Here is a 19,088-nt window from a genome sequence, read left to right on the forward strand (position 1 = left end):
AATAATATTCTTTGGTTCACTGAAATATGTTTAAGAATACTTGGCTTAAGTACATTTAAGTATGCTTAGACTGGTTATTTTGTTGTATCAGTAGTGTAGTTTCATTAATTTTATTGTGACAAGATCATTCGACTTTGCTGGTTTCTCAATTAAGGATCAACCGTACTTTCTTTGGCTTAGAACTTTGTTATTCGTGGAGAGCATGTCCTAGTGTCAACCCCCCAGTGCTTTATCTCTGAGCAGCTTTGGTTTGTTTTCCAGTAACCACTACACTCATGAAAGTGCAACATGGGATTGCATTCAGTTAAAAAAAACATTGACAGAATAAGATTACAGTCAAACATTTATTGCTACAGTAATTTATTAAATCAGGGTTTTCAACCAATTATTCATGGTCAATATGGTTCTGTTTCTGGCCAGCAAACAATGCTTGAATTTTGATGAGATTAGTTCCTTTCCACGGGTTTTTCAGTTCAAACAGAATATAATTTAAGAATAGGGGGACAAATTTTGTAAGGCTCTGAATAGTCTGGTCCAGAGCACATCACAGAATCGCTTTTGTTTTATAATCCTGCTCGAGCTTCAGGTCTTCTTCCACCAATCTCTTAAATTTAAACAATCTCCTTCAAAAGGTAATTGGCAAGTCAACTTTTTTGAACTATGCTCCTTAACTGTGGAACTCAATACCTAAAACTGTTAGAGATGTAGACTCAGTTGACACTTTCAAACCCCAGCTCAAAACATGTTTATTTAACCTTGCTTTGTTAAACTAACTTTGTCATGCCTTTTATTTGCACTTTGTATCTCATTGTAAAACAATTTGAAATGCATCATTTGTATGGAAAGTGCTCAATAAATAAGTTCTTCTTATTATTAAGACTCGTGCTAATCTGAACTGAGTCAAGCACAAGGCTCTTTTGTCACAGTACTCTTCAGCTGGATGCAGTGCACGTCCCTGACGTTGATCATGTAACTGTTTTACAGGCTATGGTTTCGTAGACTTCGACAGCCCCGCAGCTGCACAGAAGGCAGTGGCGTCACTCAAAGCCAGTGGAGTACAGGCCCAGATGGCAAAGGTGAGAATCATGACAAGGAACCATTTCTATTCCTGCATTGCAGTGTTACTTTACCAGAGGGATGCATAATAATAGAATGTGGGTTTAAAGAAGTTACCAGTTAATATTTCCAATTAATTAAGCAACCAGTTAATTTTCACTTAATATTAAATATTTTTATCATTAATATCAATGTACTTTTATAAAACATCGGTTTGACTTGTTGGTGATGAGTATACATAACTACCTCTTCTTCCATTCACAGGTAGAGTTGTAAATAAGCACTTCATGTAAATACAATGATAAATGTTTAAGGGGAACATGAGGGGGAACTTCTTCACTCAGAGGGGGCTGAGGGTGTGAAATGAGCTAGAAGGAGAAGTTGTGGATGTGGATTCGATTTCAACATTTAAGATACATTTGGATAGGTACATGGATGGGAGATGTATGGAGAGCTATGGTCCAGGTGCAGGTTGAGGGAACCAGGCGGATTAATATTTCTGTGTGGATTAGATGGGCTGAAGGGATCTACTTCTGAGCTGTAGTGTTCTATGACTCAAACCAGTCTTGTATATCACAGTGTTCTAAATTTTGGTTTGAACATACTGCTTCCTGTGCTGCTGAGGCGTTGGACCTGGCTTGAAAGATAATTATAGACAAAATGTAGAGTTTTGCTTAATTATCTTTGGGAGTCATGGATTAAATATTGGAATAGATTTCCTAGTAGAATGACAAATGGAGTAAAGGATAGTCCTTTCTTTTCAATACTGCATGCTATTTGTTGTTTTTATTGCCACTTGCAATAATTAAGTTGTAACAGTGAAAATGTAAATTTTCATATAGCTTCAAGATTGTTTGATGTCATTTCCTGCATGTTATGTATTTTAAATTTCAGTAATATTTGAGTAATCTTGTAAATATGCTGTTGATTAAGCATCCTTTGTTTAAATAATTAGTTATGGGTTGTATGTAAAAGTAGGTAAATGGCATGCGTCATCATGCCACCACGTGATACATGCACGCCTTGCTTAAAGTACAATGAAGTTAGACTCACATTTCAGACTCTGTCTTTTCCTTTAAATTAGTTTTATGTTTTAGAGATACAAAGTAACAGTGTCAATTATGTATTTTAAAAATGACTACCTAGCCTTTGAGATAGTCAAGTTTAAAAGAAAAATAGCCCTTTTTTTCTTTAGAGCAGTGCATTTTCTTCACAAAAGGGGAGACAATTGAGTCAAAAAAGAAAATGGAAGAAATCATGGGTTCATAAATAATGAATACTGGGTGATAATAATAAAAAAAGGAACAGAAGTAGTTAGCTACATCGAAAAGATTGGCTCATTTGATTACACAAACGATAACTGAAATATATATACTGAACAGATTGAGCAGTATTTTAGAATAAATGAAATAGCCAATGAGAAATAAGTACGAATTTTGTGGAGTCCTTTGGATTTAAAGGCATACAGTTTGCTGAGAAATTTAACTGCTCCAACCAAACTAGGTGAAATGAGCATTGTTGATTTTGTGAAAGTAATGTAGGAACATTCAGAACCAAAACCCTTGTTGACTGCAGAGCGCTTTAGGTTTCATAAGTGGAATCAAAAGGAAGGGGAGTCCATTTCAGCCTATGTGGCTCTATTGAAGAGATTGTCTGATTATTGTTAGTTCTGCGATGAGCTTAATGATGCACTGAGAGACCATTTAGTTTGTGGAATCTTACAAGGAGGCATTCAAAAACATTTAAAAGAACATTGAAATCACTGTTTCAATGGAAACCACAGACAGAGACACAACTGAGTTGCAGTCAAGAATGAAAGTGAGCATGAACACAATTGCAATGGTTCAATAGAAGACGACCTGAATGAACAAAGTGTGTTACCATTGTGGCAGGACCTTACATATACCAGACTAATGAAGATTTAAAGGCAATATGTGCACAAAAAATGCAACAGACTAGGACACATACAAAGTGAATGAGAGGCAGATAGAATTAAGTGGATTGCATAGGGAAGAGAAAAAGATAAAATGTTAAAAAGATCGTTAACCTACATGCTGTTGTTGAAAAATCTAATAATGATGTGAGTGATGCAGGACTGTGTAGCCTTAAGATATAAAATGTGAAAACTAACATTAGTGAAACAATATGGTTTACGTCAGAAATAAGTGGCAAATTAATTAAAATGGAATTGGACACTAGCTTTGCTGTTGCAGTCATTGTACAAAATGAGTTTGAGAAGCATTTCAAAGATACTAAACTGAAGTCTGCAGATATCCAACTAACAATGTATACCGGAGAAAAGATAATTCCTGTGGGAATGACATTTATAACAGTGAAATACAACAACCAACAAACCATATTGGGCTTGAATGTGGTAAAAACAGACGGACCAGCATTGTGAGGTAGTGAGTTACAACGTGATTGAAGATCCATTCACATCCCTGTAATGGAATCAACTAGATAGTATAGTGTAGTGTGTATACAGTTGAGATGCATTCTGTATTGAGTTGGAGTTTATAATTAAGCAAGGAGGAGATTTGTGTATAACAGGACTGTACATAATATGACTCTGACGGGGAGTGATAAAGTAGTGAGTACTGGTGGGGAAGTAACATTGACATATAACAAAAATTCAATAGTAGTATTGCTTTTATATTTATGCTTACTGTATTTTTAATGCTACATTGGATCTGGAGTAACAATCATTTCTTTCTCCTTTACACTCGTACTGACGAATGACAATCAACAATCTTGAATTTTGAATCATAACCAAGTTGATTGTTCCGAATTAAGCTATGATTTTCCAAATCTTCATTAGTTTTGTCCCTAAGGATCCTCTCTCACAGCTTCCCTACCACTGACTTGAGACTCACTGGTCTGTAGTTTCCCAGGTTTACCCTATTTCCCCTCTTAAACAACAACGAACCAGAACCTGTCATGAACGCTCCATTCACTGACCCATTCTGTCCTCTCCCTCACATTTATTCTTCATAATATCTGAATTCCTGCCTTGACCGCCCCCCTCTACTTCTGTCCCAAGTCCTCTGTGTTGTCATACTTTGCCGTCATACACTCCCCCATCAGGCGGTTGGCCTGTCAATTCAACTGTATGTTGACTGGAAAAACTTCTGCCAATATTTAAAAAAATGATGGGATATTATTTGGCGATGTACAGTACACCTGCAGAGAGACTGGATTTGTGGGTGTTGTTTTCACTAGACTGAGGGAGGCTGAGAGGGTTATAAGATCATGAGGGGTCAGAGATAAGGTGGTTTGTCCCAGTCTTTTCCCATGGTAGGGAGTCTAAAACTTGAGGGTTCAGGTTTAACGTGAGAGCAGAAAGGTTTAAATAAGACTTGAGGAGCAGGTTCCTCCACATAGAGCTGTGTGAAAAAGGTAGAGTGAGCTGCCAGAGATATTGGTGCATGTGGATGCAATTGTAATCTTTAAAAAATGTTTGGATGGTACATGAATTGGAAAGGTTTAGAGCAGGGAGTTCCCAACCTTTTTTATGTCAGGGATCGCTACCATTAACCGAGGGGTCTATGGACCCAGTTTGGGACCCCCTGGCTTAGAGGGATATGGTCTGAATGCAGGCAAATAGGACTGGATGAGGAAGACAACTTGTTCAGCATGATTCAGATGGCTGAAGGGCCTTTTCCTGCGCTAAGGCTCCATGCCTCCATGTTACCAAAGTCCTCATTTGGAAGTCATCCCTTCTCAAGTACAATTGCAAACCTTATCCCTAGCTCTACATTTAGCTCCAAGTGAATATCTGGATCTTTATGTCAAATTTGTAATGAATCCTGCTTTGTGCATCTTAAATTTACATTTCAATGTCTCACTTAATCTTTGAGGTGCAACCCCTTTGTGTCGTGTACCACGTGGTAATGACTTAGAATCACAACGGGATCAAGTGCGTGCCTGAATAGAAAAGCCTACAAAAAGTAGTGAATAAAGCCCTCCCCGCCATTCGGCACATTTACAAGGAGTGCTGTCATAGGAAAGCAGCATCCAACACCAAGGGCCCCACCATCTAGGCCATGCTTGCTTCTCACCGCTGCCATCAGGAAGATGGTACAGAGGAGCCTCAATCACCACAGCACCAGGTTCTCCTCAGTCATCAGGCTCCTGAACCAGGGGGAATACTGTAACTTCACTTGTTCCAACAATGAAATGTTCCCACAAGCTAGGGACTCACTTTCAAGGGCTTTTCATCTCATAAGCATGAGAAATTCTGCAGATGCCAGAAGTCCAAAGCAACTCACAGAAAATTCTGGAGGAAGTCAGCAAGTCAGGCAGCATATATGGAAATGAATAAACAGTCAACATTTCAGGCCAAGGCCCTTCTTCAGGACAATCCTATGGAGACTTTGGTAAAAAAAAAATTTACTTTGAATTTTGAACTTTGAAATAAAAAGACAGCTCTCTGCCAAGAAAAGATGCCTTGAAAAATGTTTAAAGCTAAGTTGTGACCTTTAACTTGAATCCATCGGGTCCATTCTGAGACTATTGTCATCACATTAGTACCAGGTTTGCAGGCACAAAGTCCATGTTAATTGAGTTGGATTCCATAGATTGTTTCTGAACTGGGAGGTGGTTAGACTTCATTGTGTATTTAATATTTCACTAGTATTTGAGTACTCTTGTCTGCGTGTGTGTATATATACTATGTGAGATGAGCATGACTTGCTTAAAGTAAAGAACAAACTTGAGTCGCAAACACGAGGAATTCTGCAAATGCTGGAAATTCAAGCAGCACACATCAAAGTTGTTGGTGAACGCAGCAGGGCAGGCAGCATCTCTAGGAGGAGGTACAGTCGACGTTTCAGGCCAAGACCCTTCATCAGGACTGGAACAAACTTGAGTCTCACATTTCCCAACTCTAATGTCTTCTTTTGAATTAGTTTACTGTTTTGAAGTTATACTGTTGTTCTGCCCGGTCCCATCGACCTGCACTGGGACCATATCCCTCCATGCTCCTCCCATCCATGTACCTATCCAAACTTCTCTTAAATGCTGCAATCAAATTTGTTTAATTTTTAGAAATATATCTATCAGAAATCAACAACCACTTTTCAAAAAAAGCATGAGTTACACGTACATGAATTTTGCATTCGTGCAGTGATTGATGAGTCTCTCACATTGCAAAACTTAACATTCCTGCGTCATTTCCATGAACATCTGCTTTCATTAGTCTGTGTCAGCTGAGTGAACAAATGTGTTCTATATCTTGGGTGTAAACAGATCTGCTTCTCACTCCATGACTGCCCTGTGCAACCTCGTGCCAAAAACTGGAAGCTTTCTTTAAGTTCACACTTAAATATTTTTGTACTGCTCTGGTGTGCCATTGCCTTCTCCACAGATGGATGTAGTTTCTGAATAATTCGTAAAGTTAGCTGAAGAGTGGGTAAAGAAACCACATGGCCACTTAAGAACCTATACATAGACTTTTTTTCAGATCCTTTGTGTAGTTTTATATTGATTCTATTGCATTGCTTTGTTCTACCGTGAATATCTGCAAGTAAATAAAACTCAATGTAGTATATGGTGACATAGATGCACTTTGATAATAGATCTACTTTGAACTTTGAACATCACCAGACTTTCACGGCAAGTGTTTGCATTGCATAGATAGGATATCTGCATTTGAAGGTTAAATTATTGCAGTTACCAAAATTATGCTTACAATATATTGGTTGCCAACTTCGGGTAATTATTTACGAACATTCTTTATACGACAAATGATGGTTATGTATTGTGCTCTTAAAGAGAGATCCGTATCAGTCAGAGGTATCTTCCTTTCAGAATCAGATTTATTTATGTATTTATAATTTAGAGTATTTTTTGTATATTGCACTGTGCCACTGCAATACATAAAAATTTCAACTGTATTGAGAAAGATATAAAAAGTAGTGTTCGTGGGTCCATTTTCTGTTCAGAAATCTGATGGTGGCAGAGAAGAAGCTGTTCCTAAAATGCATTCATCAAAAACACATCGGGGATCCAAACCAGCCTTAGGCTTTGCTTTGTGATAAATACAGTATTAATGCTCAGACTGACTCTGCTAGCAAGAAGCGATCATATTGACTGTATTTTTTAAACCTTTGGCTAATTCTGGATGCTTGTATGAGACATAACAGAGCATCATGTTGCGCTACATGTCAAAGTTTGGTGTTGCTCTTGGCAGAGCTTGTCTACATCTCTGCCTCCCACAGACAACACCACAGCAACAACTTGTTCACTTGCTTCATATTCTGAGTCTAATCAGTTGCACCTGTGCATATTGATGATGCTTTTTGGAGATTCACTGCACCTGAAGTCATGGCCTTTCATTATCATACTTTATATATTCCATAACACCAGCATTTCCCTCATCGGCTATCACTATTGCTTCATTGAAAAACTTCAATGTGTTTGGTTGGCAATAAAAAAAAATACTGGCTTCCCATTGTTCTCACTTTTCAAATGCCACAGAAGGTGATAGAGCTTTTGGGATGGGCTGCTACATAAGAATGTATGATATAAAGCATCTAGTTATGAGTTACCCAATTAATTTTCTTCTTACTCCACTTCAAGTCATGACATCTTTGCTTGATGGATTTGATAGATGTTGTTTTACCCACAGTTTAAATTAATTGCCATTTCCAAAAGCTCCCTTCTAGAAAGTGCTATAAGGCTATTAAAACAAAAGCTCCACTCTATCTTGAAGTTTCTTCCACCAGGCAGTTAATCTGATCAACCATTCTAGTTACATGCCCAACCCCCTCTACCTGTTGCCCCGTCACTGCACTGTAAACACGTTTTCCACTTTTTAATGCTGTTTCTATTGTAAATACAAATGTTGTGCCATTCTTTTAACCTACTGTAAAGGTAATCTAACCCTTTCATTCCACATAACCCTCCATTTTTGTACCATCTTTGTACCTTTCTAAGAGTTTCTAAAATGCTCCCTAATGTGTCTCCCCCTACCACCACCTCTGGCAGGGCATTCCAGGCACTCACCACTCCTGTGTAACAAAGTTACCCCTGACATCTGTCCTATTCTTCCCTTCAATCACCTTAAACTTATCCCCCCTGGTTTTAGGAATTTCTGCCTTGGGGGAAAAAAGTCTCTGGCTGTCCACTCTGTCTTTGGCTCTTATAATTTTGTACACCTTTATCAAATCACCTCAAATCCTTCTTCACTCCAGAGAGAGAAGCCCTAGCATGCTCAGCCTATCCTCACAAGACATGCTGTCCAAACCAGGCAGCAGTCCGGTAAATCTCCTCTGCACCCTCTCTAAAGCTTCCACATCCTTCCTGTAATTAGGCGATGAGAACAGAACACAATATTCCAAATTTTGGTTTAGAATGGGCAGCAGTAGGTCACCATGGCATAGTGGTTAGCACAATGCTTTACAGTCCAGGTGACAGGGTTTATTTCCCACCACAGCTTGTAAGGAATTTGTACGTTCACCCTGTGACTCTCGGTGCTCTAGTTTCCTTCTACAGTACAAAGACATACTGGTTGGTAGGTTAATTTGTCATTATAATTTGACCCATGATTAGGCTAGGATTAAATCTGGAGGTTGCTGGGCAACGCGGCTCAAAGGGCCGGAAGGGCCTATTCAGTGCTGTATATCCATAATTTTTTTTAATTCTGGAAAATAAAAAAGAATCTAATTGTTAAGCTAAAACTGGAGGATGTGATTAAAATTCAGTTAATTCATATTCTGTAGAATATCTGTGAAGCTGTAAATTTCAAATATATTTTTTAGATATTATGCGTTTTATTCAGAATCTGGAGGTTTGAGCAATGATAACTGCATCTGGACTGTTGGAATGAATAATGTTTTATGGTTACTTGATGGTGTGCTTCATCTCCAGGGTGTTCATTTCTGTACACCAGTGTTTCTTACTGCTGCAGCAGCAGTTAATTGTCCCTTGTAGCTGTGAAATACATTTATTCACTCTTATAGACAGAAGAACAACAAAATTAACATAGAATGCTAGATATTGCTGATATATCCTGGGTGCCTAACAATTTTACACAGTACTGTATATTATTTCTTTCCAGTTTTCAAGTAATATGTAATTCTACTGAGCTAAACCAAAGTTAAGTACTCTTATTTCTATTTCCAAAGCAACTTCCTATTTTAACCGATATACAGTACTGTGCAAAAGTCGTAGGCACCCTAGCTATATATATGTGCCTAAGCCCACAACATCGACTGTTTATTCATTTCCATAGATGCTGCCTGACCTGCTGAGTTCCTCCAGCATTTTGTGTGTGTTGCTTTGGGTTCCAGCATTTTTAGAATTTCTCGTGTTTATTTATGTATGAGGGATTTGAGTTTGCCAGTGGTTATTTCAGCATTTATTATTCATTTGTAACATGCAAGTTTAATCACTGCCTTTTACATTGTGTATTAATAATCTTTGCACATTTTAATCTCATCTTTTCCTGGAAGTTTCCTCTTGAGGCGAACGCCTTTATCGAATGGAATAGTTCAGGAGCCATATTCAGGACTTCTCTAATCCATTCAAGAGGTGGTAGAAATTTTCTGAGCTTTCACCATTCTCCCCGCCTAGTTCAGTTAAAATTGAAGAGGGGAAGAAGCTGTTCCTCAAACTTTGAGAGTGTGACTTCAGTTTCATGTCCCTCCTCTCTGATGGTGGCAATGAGAAGGAGGGCATGTCCTAGATGGTGGGTAGTCCTTAATGTTTGAATCCCTCTTTCTGAGGCCTTTTGACAAAATTCTTGATGGTGGGAAGGCTAGTGCCCATGGTCAAGCTGGAGGAGTTTACAACCCTCTGCATCTTTTTCCAACCCTGTGCATTGGCACTTCCATGCCAGATGGTGATGCAACCAGTTAGAATGTTCCCCATGGTATATCTGTAGAAATTTGCTGAAGTCTTTAGTGACACACCAACATCTCCTCAACATCTCCAGCTTTCCACAGTCCTATTCTTTTACTCTCTATGTCCCCACTAATCCCCTCTCCCATTTTCTCTGTGTCTACAACCTATTAGTTTCTAAATCTCCAAATTCCAGTGGTAATTTAATTCTCACATCTCGCATATAGTTGGTGACTTGTTGAACATTTCCAAGATTTTTTATTTTTAGGTGTATTTATAATGTATTTATCAGTTCTCATTTGATTCAACATAAACATCCTCATGTGAAGCAGAAGAAGTAATATTCACATTTAATTGCAGTATTATATTTAATTATATATAAAAGCAGAATTTTTTAGTTAACAGAATTCCTGAGGTGAAGTACTTTGTTAAATGTATCTAAGCAAATTAGATTTGCAACATGTATATCTGCATTTAAACTAATTTGGTGAATCAGCTTATTATTATCACATGTACCAAGGTACAGTGCAAAACTGGCCTCACAAACCATTCTCACACATCAATTTCCCCAATGTTTGTAAGGAGTTCATACATTATCCCCATGACCGTGTGGGTCTTTTTTGGGTGCTCCAGTTTCTTCCCAAAATTCCAAAGATGTATGGGTTAGTAGATTAATTGGTCACATGGGTATAATTGGGTGGCATGGCCTTGTTGGGCCTTAAGAACCTGTTGCTGTGCTTACCTTTAAATAAATAAATTTTTACAACAGTCCATCAAAGTAGTACAACGGAAAATGACAACAGAGTGCAGAATCTTTGCTTCAAGAGCCTAATGGTTGAGGGGTAATAATTGTTCTTGAATCTGATGGTGTAAGTCCTGAGGCTCCTGTACCACCTTCCTGATGGCAGCAGCAAGAAGAGAGCCTGGTCTGGATGGTGAGGACCCCTGATTGATGGATGCTGCTTTCCTGCGATAGTGCTCCATGTAGATGTGCTCAATAGTTGGGAGGGCTTTACCCATGCTGGACTGGGCTGTATCCACTACTTTCTGTTAGATTTTCCATTCAAGGGCATTGGTGTTTCCATAACAGGTTGTGATGCAACCAGTCAATATACTCTCCACTACACATCTATAGAAGTTTGTCAAAGTTTTAGATGTCATGCTGAATTTTCATAAATTCCTAAGGAAAGCCATGCTTTCTTCATAATTGCATTATGTGCTAGCCGAGGACAGACCCTCTGAATGATAACACAGAGGAATTTAAAGTTACTGACCCTCTTCACCTCTGATCCCGCGATGAGAACTGACTCATTGACCTCTGGCTTCCTTCTCCTGAAATCAGTAATCAGCTCCTTGGTCATTTGGTGTATTTGATACAATTAATACTTAAAATGCATTAAATGTGTGTGTATATGAGCACATTGAAAGCTTTGCACAGGGAATATATTTGAATGCAGTCATTGCTGTGAGTAGAGTGGGGCATCCAGTGCATTTGAATAAAATTTTTGCATGTTGAAAGGAAAGTTCCGTGTACAAGTTATGCTTTGGATGGAAAGGGAATTCAAGGCACTTAAACATAATTTATGTTGGAGACAGACTATTGGTATTGGAGTCATTTATGCCACATAAGGAGAGGGTTGCCGGTGTACGAGTACATGCAAACTACATATGGGGAGGTACAAACTATATTTTTAAACTTAATGGATGTTACATATAGATAATGATCATTAATGATGATATGTATTTGAACTCAATTAATGTTCCGAATGAAGAGGACTGTTAGCTACTGTTAAGTGTAGTTTGTGTTTGTTGATGAACAGTTAATGCTTCAAAATGACTCCTCCACTTGAACACAGTTAATGCTACTTACTGTAGGATCTCTGATGTAGTAAAAGCAATTCAGATCGATGGGACTGGCAGACAGCAGTCATGTTCCAGTGAGCTTTGAGCAGCGAAAGGTTACTGGATGAACTCTTGCCCTCATTCTCATTTTTTCAACATGAGATCTCCATGCTCAGTTACAATTCTCAGTTTGCATACCTGGATTCTGTTTCTCAGCTGTTTCAGTTAATAGTATTTTTAGTTGTTAAGAATTATGATCTGACAGAGGAGGTGAATGTTCCTGGTCATTGAATGAAGCAGAATGAAATTCATATGCATGATGTGCTGATTTTCAAATTTAGGAATAAGCCCACAATATCAAATTTAATATTATATTAATAATACCCAATAGCAAAGGTTTCATGTTGGTGGAAAGGATAAGGGTGTGAAAGAGAGAGGCAGTAAGTGAGAAAGAGACAATTTTTCTTGTACTTGAAAACTACTTACTACATACAGAACAGAACTCTCAGTTATTGTTCAATATGATTTGTTTTTGTTGATAAACCACTTCCTCTTCACTATCCCAATCCCCCACCCAGTTCCACCCTTTTCCCCAATTTCCTTTCAATGCTCCGTGCCCTTCCCTCTGCATTGTCATCCCCATCTTCGTACCCTCTCCTCTATGCCATGTGTGTATCCCCCTTTAAACTCCAGTTCCTCGCTCTTTTTTCCATTTGCTATTTCCTTCCACTTCTCTCAATCTATTTAGCCACACTCCCCTATCTCTTTATCTCTAGTACAGTTTCAGTAGATCCATCCCAGTCTCTTCAACTCCATTCCAATCTATTTAGATCCATTCCAGTCCCTTTAGCCCCAATCCAGTCTCTTAAACTCCATTCCAGTCGCTTTAGCTTCATTCTTACTCATTAGCTCTATTCCAGTCTCCGTAGCTCCATTCCGGTCTCCATCGCTCCATTCCAGTCTCCATCGCTCCATTCCGGTCTCCATCGCTCCATTCCGGTCTCCATCGCTCCATTCCTGTCTCCATCGCTCCATTCCGGTCTCCATCGCTCCATTCCGGTCTCCATCGCTCCATTCCGGTCTCCATCGCTCCATTCCCGTCTCCTTCGCTCCATTCCCGTCTCTTAAGCCCCATTCCCGTCTCTTAAGCCCCATTCCAGTCTCTTTAGCTCCATTCCAGTCCCTCTTGCTCCATTTGAGTTTTTTCAGCCCCATTCAAGTTTCTTCAGCCCCATTTTCCTCTGTCTGCAGCCTCATTCCCTAAATCTTTACTTCTCATTAGTCTGTTTTTTTCCCAGTCCAAATATCTAAAAAAGATTAGCTTTATTTGTCATGTGTAATTCGAAAAGTCAAAACATAGATTGAAATATGTCTTTTGCATCGACGACCAAACGGTGGTGTGCTGGGGTCAGTCTGCAAGTGTCGTCATGCTTCCAAAGCCAATGTAGCATGCCCACAGCTCGCTAATCGTACATCTCTGGAATGTGGGAGGAGGCGAGAACACTCGGCGCTAACCCATGCAGTCGCAGGGAGAACATACAGATTGCTTACAGACGGAGCAGGAATTGAACCATGATCAGTGATCACTGGCACTGCAGAGTGTTGAGCTAACCACCATGTTACCATCCACCCAGATGTTTAAATATACTCCCCTCTCTTAAAGACCCCACTACACTCTGCCACCGTCTATTCTTCATTTTAGCTCCCCCTCGCCTTTTTCAGTGGCAAAACAGTTTTTGTTCACACTTGTCAAACGTGAATTTTCTGCTAACAGTGTGATTAGTATCACAGTCAACTCAAAATATATTATTTTTAAATTGCTTCATTAATAACAATATCTGTTGCACATTTTTTTTACATTGTCAACAACCCAAATTGGATTATCATTTTAAAGTTGTTGATAATGTTATATTGTCATGTTCTAATGTTAAAAATGAACACAGCAGATAATTAATCTTTTTGCAATTTGACTAAAAATGCTTGCTGAATATTTGCATTTTTCTTTTATGTATTTTATGCCATGGTTTGCATTATTGTGATTAATCAAAATTTGCTTTTTAAGTTGTAACTGAGGGTATTATGCATCCTGTCTTCCTTAAAAGGTTTGCTAAAACAGAGGTTCCCAAACATATTTTTACCATGGACCACTTCCATTATTAACCAAGGGGTCCATGGATTCTGGGTTGGGAACCCCTACTCTAAAGATTTGTCTAAATATGTGTCCTGTCTTCCTTAGAAACGTTGGTTGGACTCAAGAAAGGTTGAAACGTATGCCAGGATGAAAGTTCGAAGTAAATTTATTATCAAAGTACATATACAACCCTGACATTCATTTTCTTGTGGGCATACACAGTACAATACAAAGAAACAAAAACTAAACAAAATAATAACAATAAATAAGCAATAAATATCAAGAACATGAGATGAAGAGTCCTTGAAAGTGAGTCCATAGATTGTTGGAACAATTCAGTGATAGGGTGAATGAAGTTGAGCGAAGTTACTCACTTTGGTTCAAGAGCCTGATGGTTGAGGGTTAATAACTGTTCTTCAGCCTGGTGGTATGAGTTCTGAGTTTCCTGTACCTTCTTCCTGATGGCAGCAGTGAGAAGAGAGCATGGTCTGGATGGTGGAGGGCTCTGATGATGGATGCTGACTGCCTGCGACAGCACACTGTGTCAGTGGTGTCCCTGTAGGTTCCAATTATTAGTTAACAGTCCATTAAAAAAGAGCTTTGTGCTTCTGTGTCTATTGCTGTCAGAATATCTTTTTTATTGGTCCATTGCTTAACTTAACATGTATTGGGAAAGGAAAAATTCTCATCACTGATCAGGTTAGTTTTTACATCTTTCTTTGAATTGCTTGGACACTGATCACAGATTGTAGAACATTATCTTTCTCCTTGGAAATATGCTTGCTTTACAATTGTACATAGAACAAACTGTATGTAAGTATAATGGCTCTTGGAAAATTGTACATGGAATATATTGTATGTTAATATAATGCCTCTTGAAATATCAAGAGGACTATAAATACTGGAAATCTGACATAAAAGGACAACATTTGAGAACACCCAACAGGTCAGATAACCTCTGTGAAAAGAGAACAAAAGTTAACCTTTGAAATTTAAAGCCCATCAACCTGAAATGATGAGTTGTTTGTCTTTCCATAGATGTTTGTTTGACCAAGTGAATGTTTCTAGATTTTTAGATGTATTTGAGCAGTGTTGGGAAAGAGGTACAGGAGCCTTAGGTCCCATTCCACCAGGTTTAAAGAAAATTATTGTCTTTCAACCATCAGGTTCAATGACCACATTTCTGAACTTTTTCTATCACCTACAGACTCACTTTCAGGGACTCTTTACATCTCATGTTCTCAGGATTATTTCTTTATTTGCACAGTTTGCCTTACTTTTCACATTGGTTGTTTGTCAGTTTTTGTGTGTAGTTTTTCGTTGATTCTATTGTATTTCTTTGTCCTACTGTGAATGCCTGAAAGAAAATGAATCTCAGTGAAGTATATGGTGGCCTTGGGCAAGGTGTAACACTTGCTTAGCCCCCCTGATCAGAGTCACGTGAAACCATGGGAGCAGGTGGTGGATGATCGTATGAGCAGCTAGTGCATATCACAAGTCCTGGTTATGTGACCACTGATGCCAGGCAGACAGTCTCTGAGTAGTATTGATAATGGCTGGGGTCACCCATCTTGTAAAGTCACTGCCCAGAAGTCAATAGCAAACTACTTCTGTAGAAAAGTTTACCAAGTACAATCTTGATCATGAGACCATGACTACCCAAATCTTTCAACACGGCACATAATAATGATGATATATGTGTCACCATATAATATCTTGAGGTTCATCGTTTGCATTTTAACATTTTCTGATTATGATTTTGACTGGGACTGTGGAACAGACAGTTCTATTAACCCATCTCTAATTATTTCTAGAGTAGTGTACTGTACTAGATTGCGCATTAATGAAAACAGTTCCGCACTTTTCATGGAAATTGAGAATACTTGAAATAATCAGGCAATTAAAGCCCACACTCATTGTCAGTCAATTGACTTTAAAGAGCGTAAAATATTTTAAAAGCTTTTCTGATAACCATTGAAAGTGAGCTACAGAAGGTTTGAGCCAAAAATATTGCAATTTTGTTTAATGTTTTATTTTTTGAAGATCCATTCTTATTTAAAAAGCTGCAGTTTGTGTAATATAGAAATAAATATGTTCTGTATGAACATGCATGTCCCTTTGTCAACATTTTATCACAGATAAGAAAAGAATACACAGTTCCCACTAAAATGTGTGCCATTAACTAACTTCCTGTTTGTCAGGAAACAGTTATCTTGTCAGGCTTATTGATTCCCATAAACTGAGAATGGGAATTGGTTTATTATTGTCACATGTACCAAGCTTTCCTTGCATACTGTTCATACAGATTGAATCATTACACAATGCACTGAAGTGGAACAGGTAGAACAATTGGCAATGCAGGTAGAGTAGAGAGGTATGTAAAGGTACTTCACAAGCATGGCAAATTCAGCAGATGTTGAAAATCCAGAGCAACACACAAAAAAATGCTGGAGGAACTCAGCAGGTCAGGCAGCATCTATGGAAAAAAAAATAGTTGACATTTCAGGCCAAGACATTCAGGACCGAGAAGGAAGAGGAAAGATGTCAATATTCCCCCACCTTATATTCCGTGTGGGTACCCTCCAACCTGATGGCGAGAGCAGGGGAGATTCAAACTAGAGGACATGAGTTGAGAGTTAGGGGGCTAAAGTTTAGGGGTAACATGAGGGGGAACTTCTTTACTCAGAGAGTGATAGCTGTGTGGAATGAGCTTCCAGTAGAAGTGGTAGAGGCAGGCTCGATATTGTCATTTAAAGTAAAATTGGATAGATATATGGACAGGAAAGGAATGGAAGGTTATGGGCTGAGTGCAGGTAGGTGGGACTAGGTGAGAGTAAGCATTCAGCATGGACTAGAAGGGCCGAGATGGCCTGTTTCCGTGCGGTAATTGTTATATGGTTGTATGAATATCGATTTCTCCCTCTGGTGAATAAATCCCTCCCTCTTCCTTTATACCCCAATCCGACCTTTTGCTTCTTCTCACCTGCCCCTTACTTCCCCCATCTCCTCCTCCTCCCCTTTCTCCTATTGTCCACTCTCCTCTCCTGTTAGATTCTTTCTTCTCCAGCCCTTGACCTTTCCCACCCACCTGGCTTCACCTGTCACCTTCTAGCGATCCTTCTTCCCTTAGACCTTCCTCCACCTTTTCATTCTGGCATCTTCCCCCTTCCTTCTCAGACCTGAAGAACTCTCTCGGCCTGAAACATCGATTTTCCATAGATGCTGCCTGTCCTGCTGTTTTCCTCCAGCGTTTTCTGTGTGTTGCATCCCGCTCATTGACCCCCAAACTCCCCTCCCCATGCACAAAACGGAACAAGGACACCAACCCCCAAACTCCCCTCCCCATGCACAAAACAGACCAAGAACATTGACCCCCAAACTCCCCTCCCCATGCACAAAACAGACCAAGAACATTGACCCCCAAACTCCCCTCCCCACGCAAAACGGAACAAGAACATTGACCCCTAAACTCCCCTCCCCACGCACAAAACAGACCAAGAACATTGACCCCCAAACTCCCCTCCCCACGCACAAAACAGACCAAGAACATTGACCCCCAAACTCCCCTCCCCACGCAAAACGGAACAAGAACATTGACCCCTAAACTCCCCTCCCCACGCACAAAACAGACCAAGAACATTGACCCCCAAACTCCCCTCCCCACGCAAAACGGAACAAGAACATTGACCCCTAAACTCCCCTCCCCACGCACAAAACAGACCAAGAACATTGACCCCCAAACTCCCCTCCCCACGCACAAAACAGACCAAGAACATTGACCCCCAAACTCCCCTTCCTTCACACAACAAAATGGAAAGAAATGGGCAAAAAGCACAGAATATAAAAACAGAAAGTCTGAGAAGTCTACAGTCCATAAACACACTTTTTAAGGTATTTACATTTTTGCATTCACATGAGATTAATCTCATTAGTCTCTGCATAGTAGGTACTTTATACAATGTAAAGCAAGGGCCCTCTACTGATGGTATCAACAAGCAACATGCAGTGTTGATTGTTTTACCTGTTGTGTACAGAAATGCAAAGCTAGCCTTTGTTATTCCATTATTTGAAGAGAGTGCTCAGGTGAAAATTTATTTCCCTGCAACTCTCGGCTACCTAAAAGGCAAATATTCATGTGCTTTGCTTTCATCGAGTAGAAACATCTGACGAATGATGCATTCAGCTGATTCACAATGTTATATGCAGTTTTAAAAAAAATTCACTGCAAAGCACTCCGCTGACTGCTACTCTAATATGCCACAATGGTTTCACCATTGTAGACGGAGTCAGCTTGTGAACACCAGATGCAGAATTTGGAAGAAACGCAGGCACAGCAAATCACTTGCAGTGAATGATCCAAAGTGAAGACCATGGAGTTGTGAAGGGAGTAACCCCCTTGCTACTCCATGCCTTGCTCTTCTCTTTCTGGTGAATAATCCCTGTTGTATGATATTGTATGTCGCACAACTACAGGAAATGTGTATGTCTACCTTCACCTCATCCCTCCCCATAATTGGCCGTATTACTTCACTCTGTCAGAGAAATTACAATATTACCATCCACCACCTTCTCTGCTCTCTCTCCCTCTGTATCCTTTACTCACTCTCTCCCGTACTCTCACTCTCTCACACACTTTCTGTTTCTTCACTTTCTCTCTCACACACACACTCATACTTACTGACTCTCACTCACTCTTACTCAATCTCACTCAATCTCTCTCAACCTCTCCCTTTCTCTTCCTCACACTCTCCCACACACATTTTCTCATTAACTCTCACTATCAGTGTTTCTCTCTTACTTAACTCACTCTTTCTTTCTCGCACTCTCACACTCTCTCACTAACTCATTCTCACTATCAATTTCTTTCTCACACTCTTTCTCCCTCACACACTCACTCACACTCTCTCACTCTCTTTCTCTCTCTCTCACTCTCTTTCTCTCTCTCACTCTTTCTCTCTCTCTCTCACTCTTTCTCTCTCTCACACACCCTTTCTGATTCTCTCACTCATTCTCTCATACTCTCTCTCACTCAATCTCTCTCTTCCTTATCTCTCTCATTCTCTCTCTCATACACACTTGTTATTCACTCACACACTTTCTCTCTCTCTCTCTCTCTCTCTCTCTCTCTCTCACTCTCACTCTCTTACACTTGATCTCACTCTCTCGCTCTGTTCCTCCATCTCTGTCTCTGTGTTCTGCTGAAGGGGTTCAGACCTAA

At 39.5% G+C, this 19,088-nt stretch overlaps 1 protein-coding gene across 7 annotated transcripts in view; it reads left to right on the forward strand.

Moving 5' to 3' along the window:
- Positions 1 to 19,088, forward strand: part of LOC140212421 (RNA-binding motif, single-stranded-interacting protein 3) — a 1,294,896-nt gene that overhangs the window by 944,159 nt on the left and 331,649 nt on the right. For all 7 annotated transcript variants that reach the window (XM_072283183.1, XM_072283184.1, XM_072283188.1 and 4 more), the window contains one exon: positions 985 to 1,076. In XM_072283183.1, coding sequence (XP_072139284.1) covers positions 985 to 1,076 — 92 coding nt within the window. The remainder of the gene's footprint in view (positions 1 to 984; positions 1,077 to 19,088) is intronic.

This window comes from Mobula birostris, chromosome 19 (assembly GCF_030028105.1).
Source record: "Mobula birostris isolate sMobBir1 chromosome 19, sMobBir1.hap1, whole genome shotgun sequence".
Taxonomy (NCBI): domain Eukaryota; kingdom Metazoa; phylum Chordata; class Chondrichthyes; order Myliobatiformes; family Myliobatidae; genus Mobula; species Mobula birostris.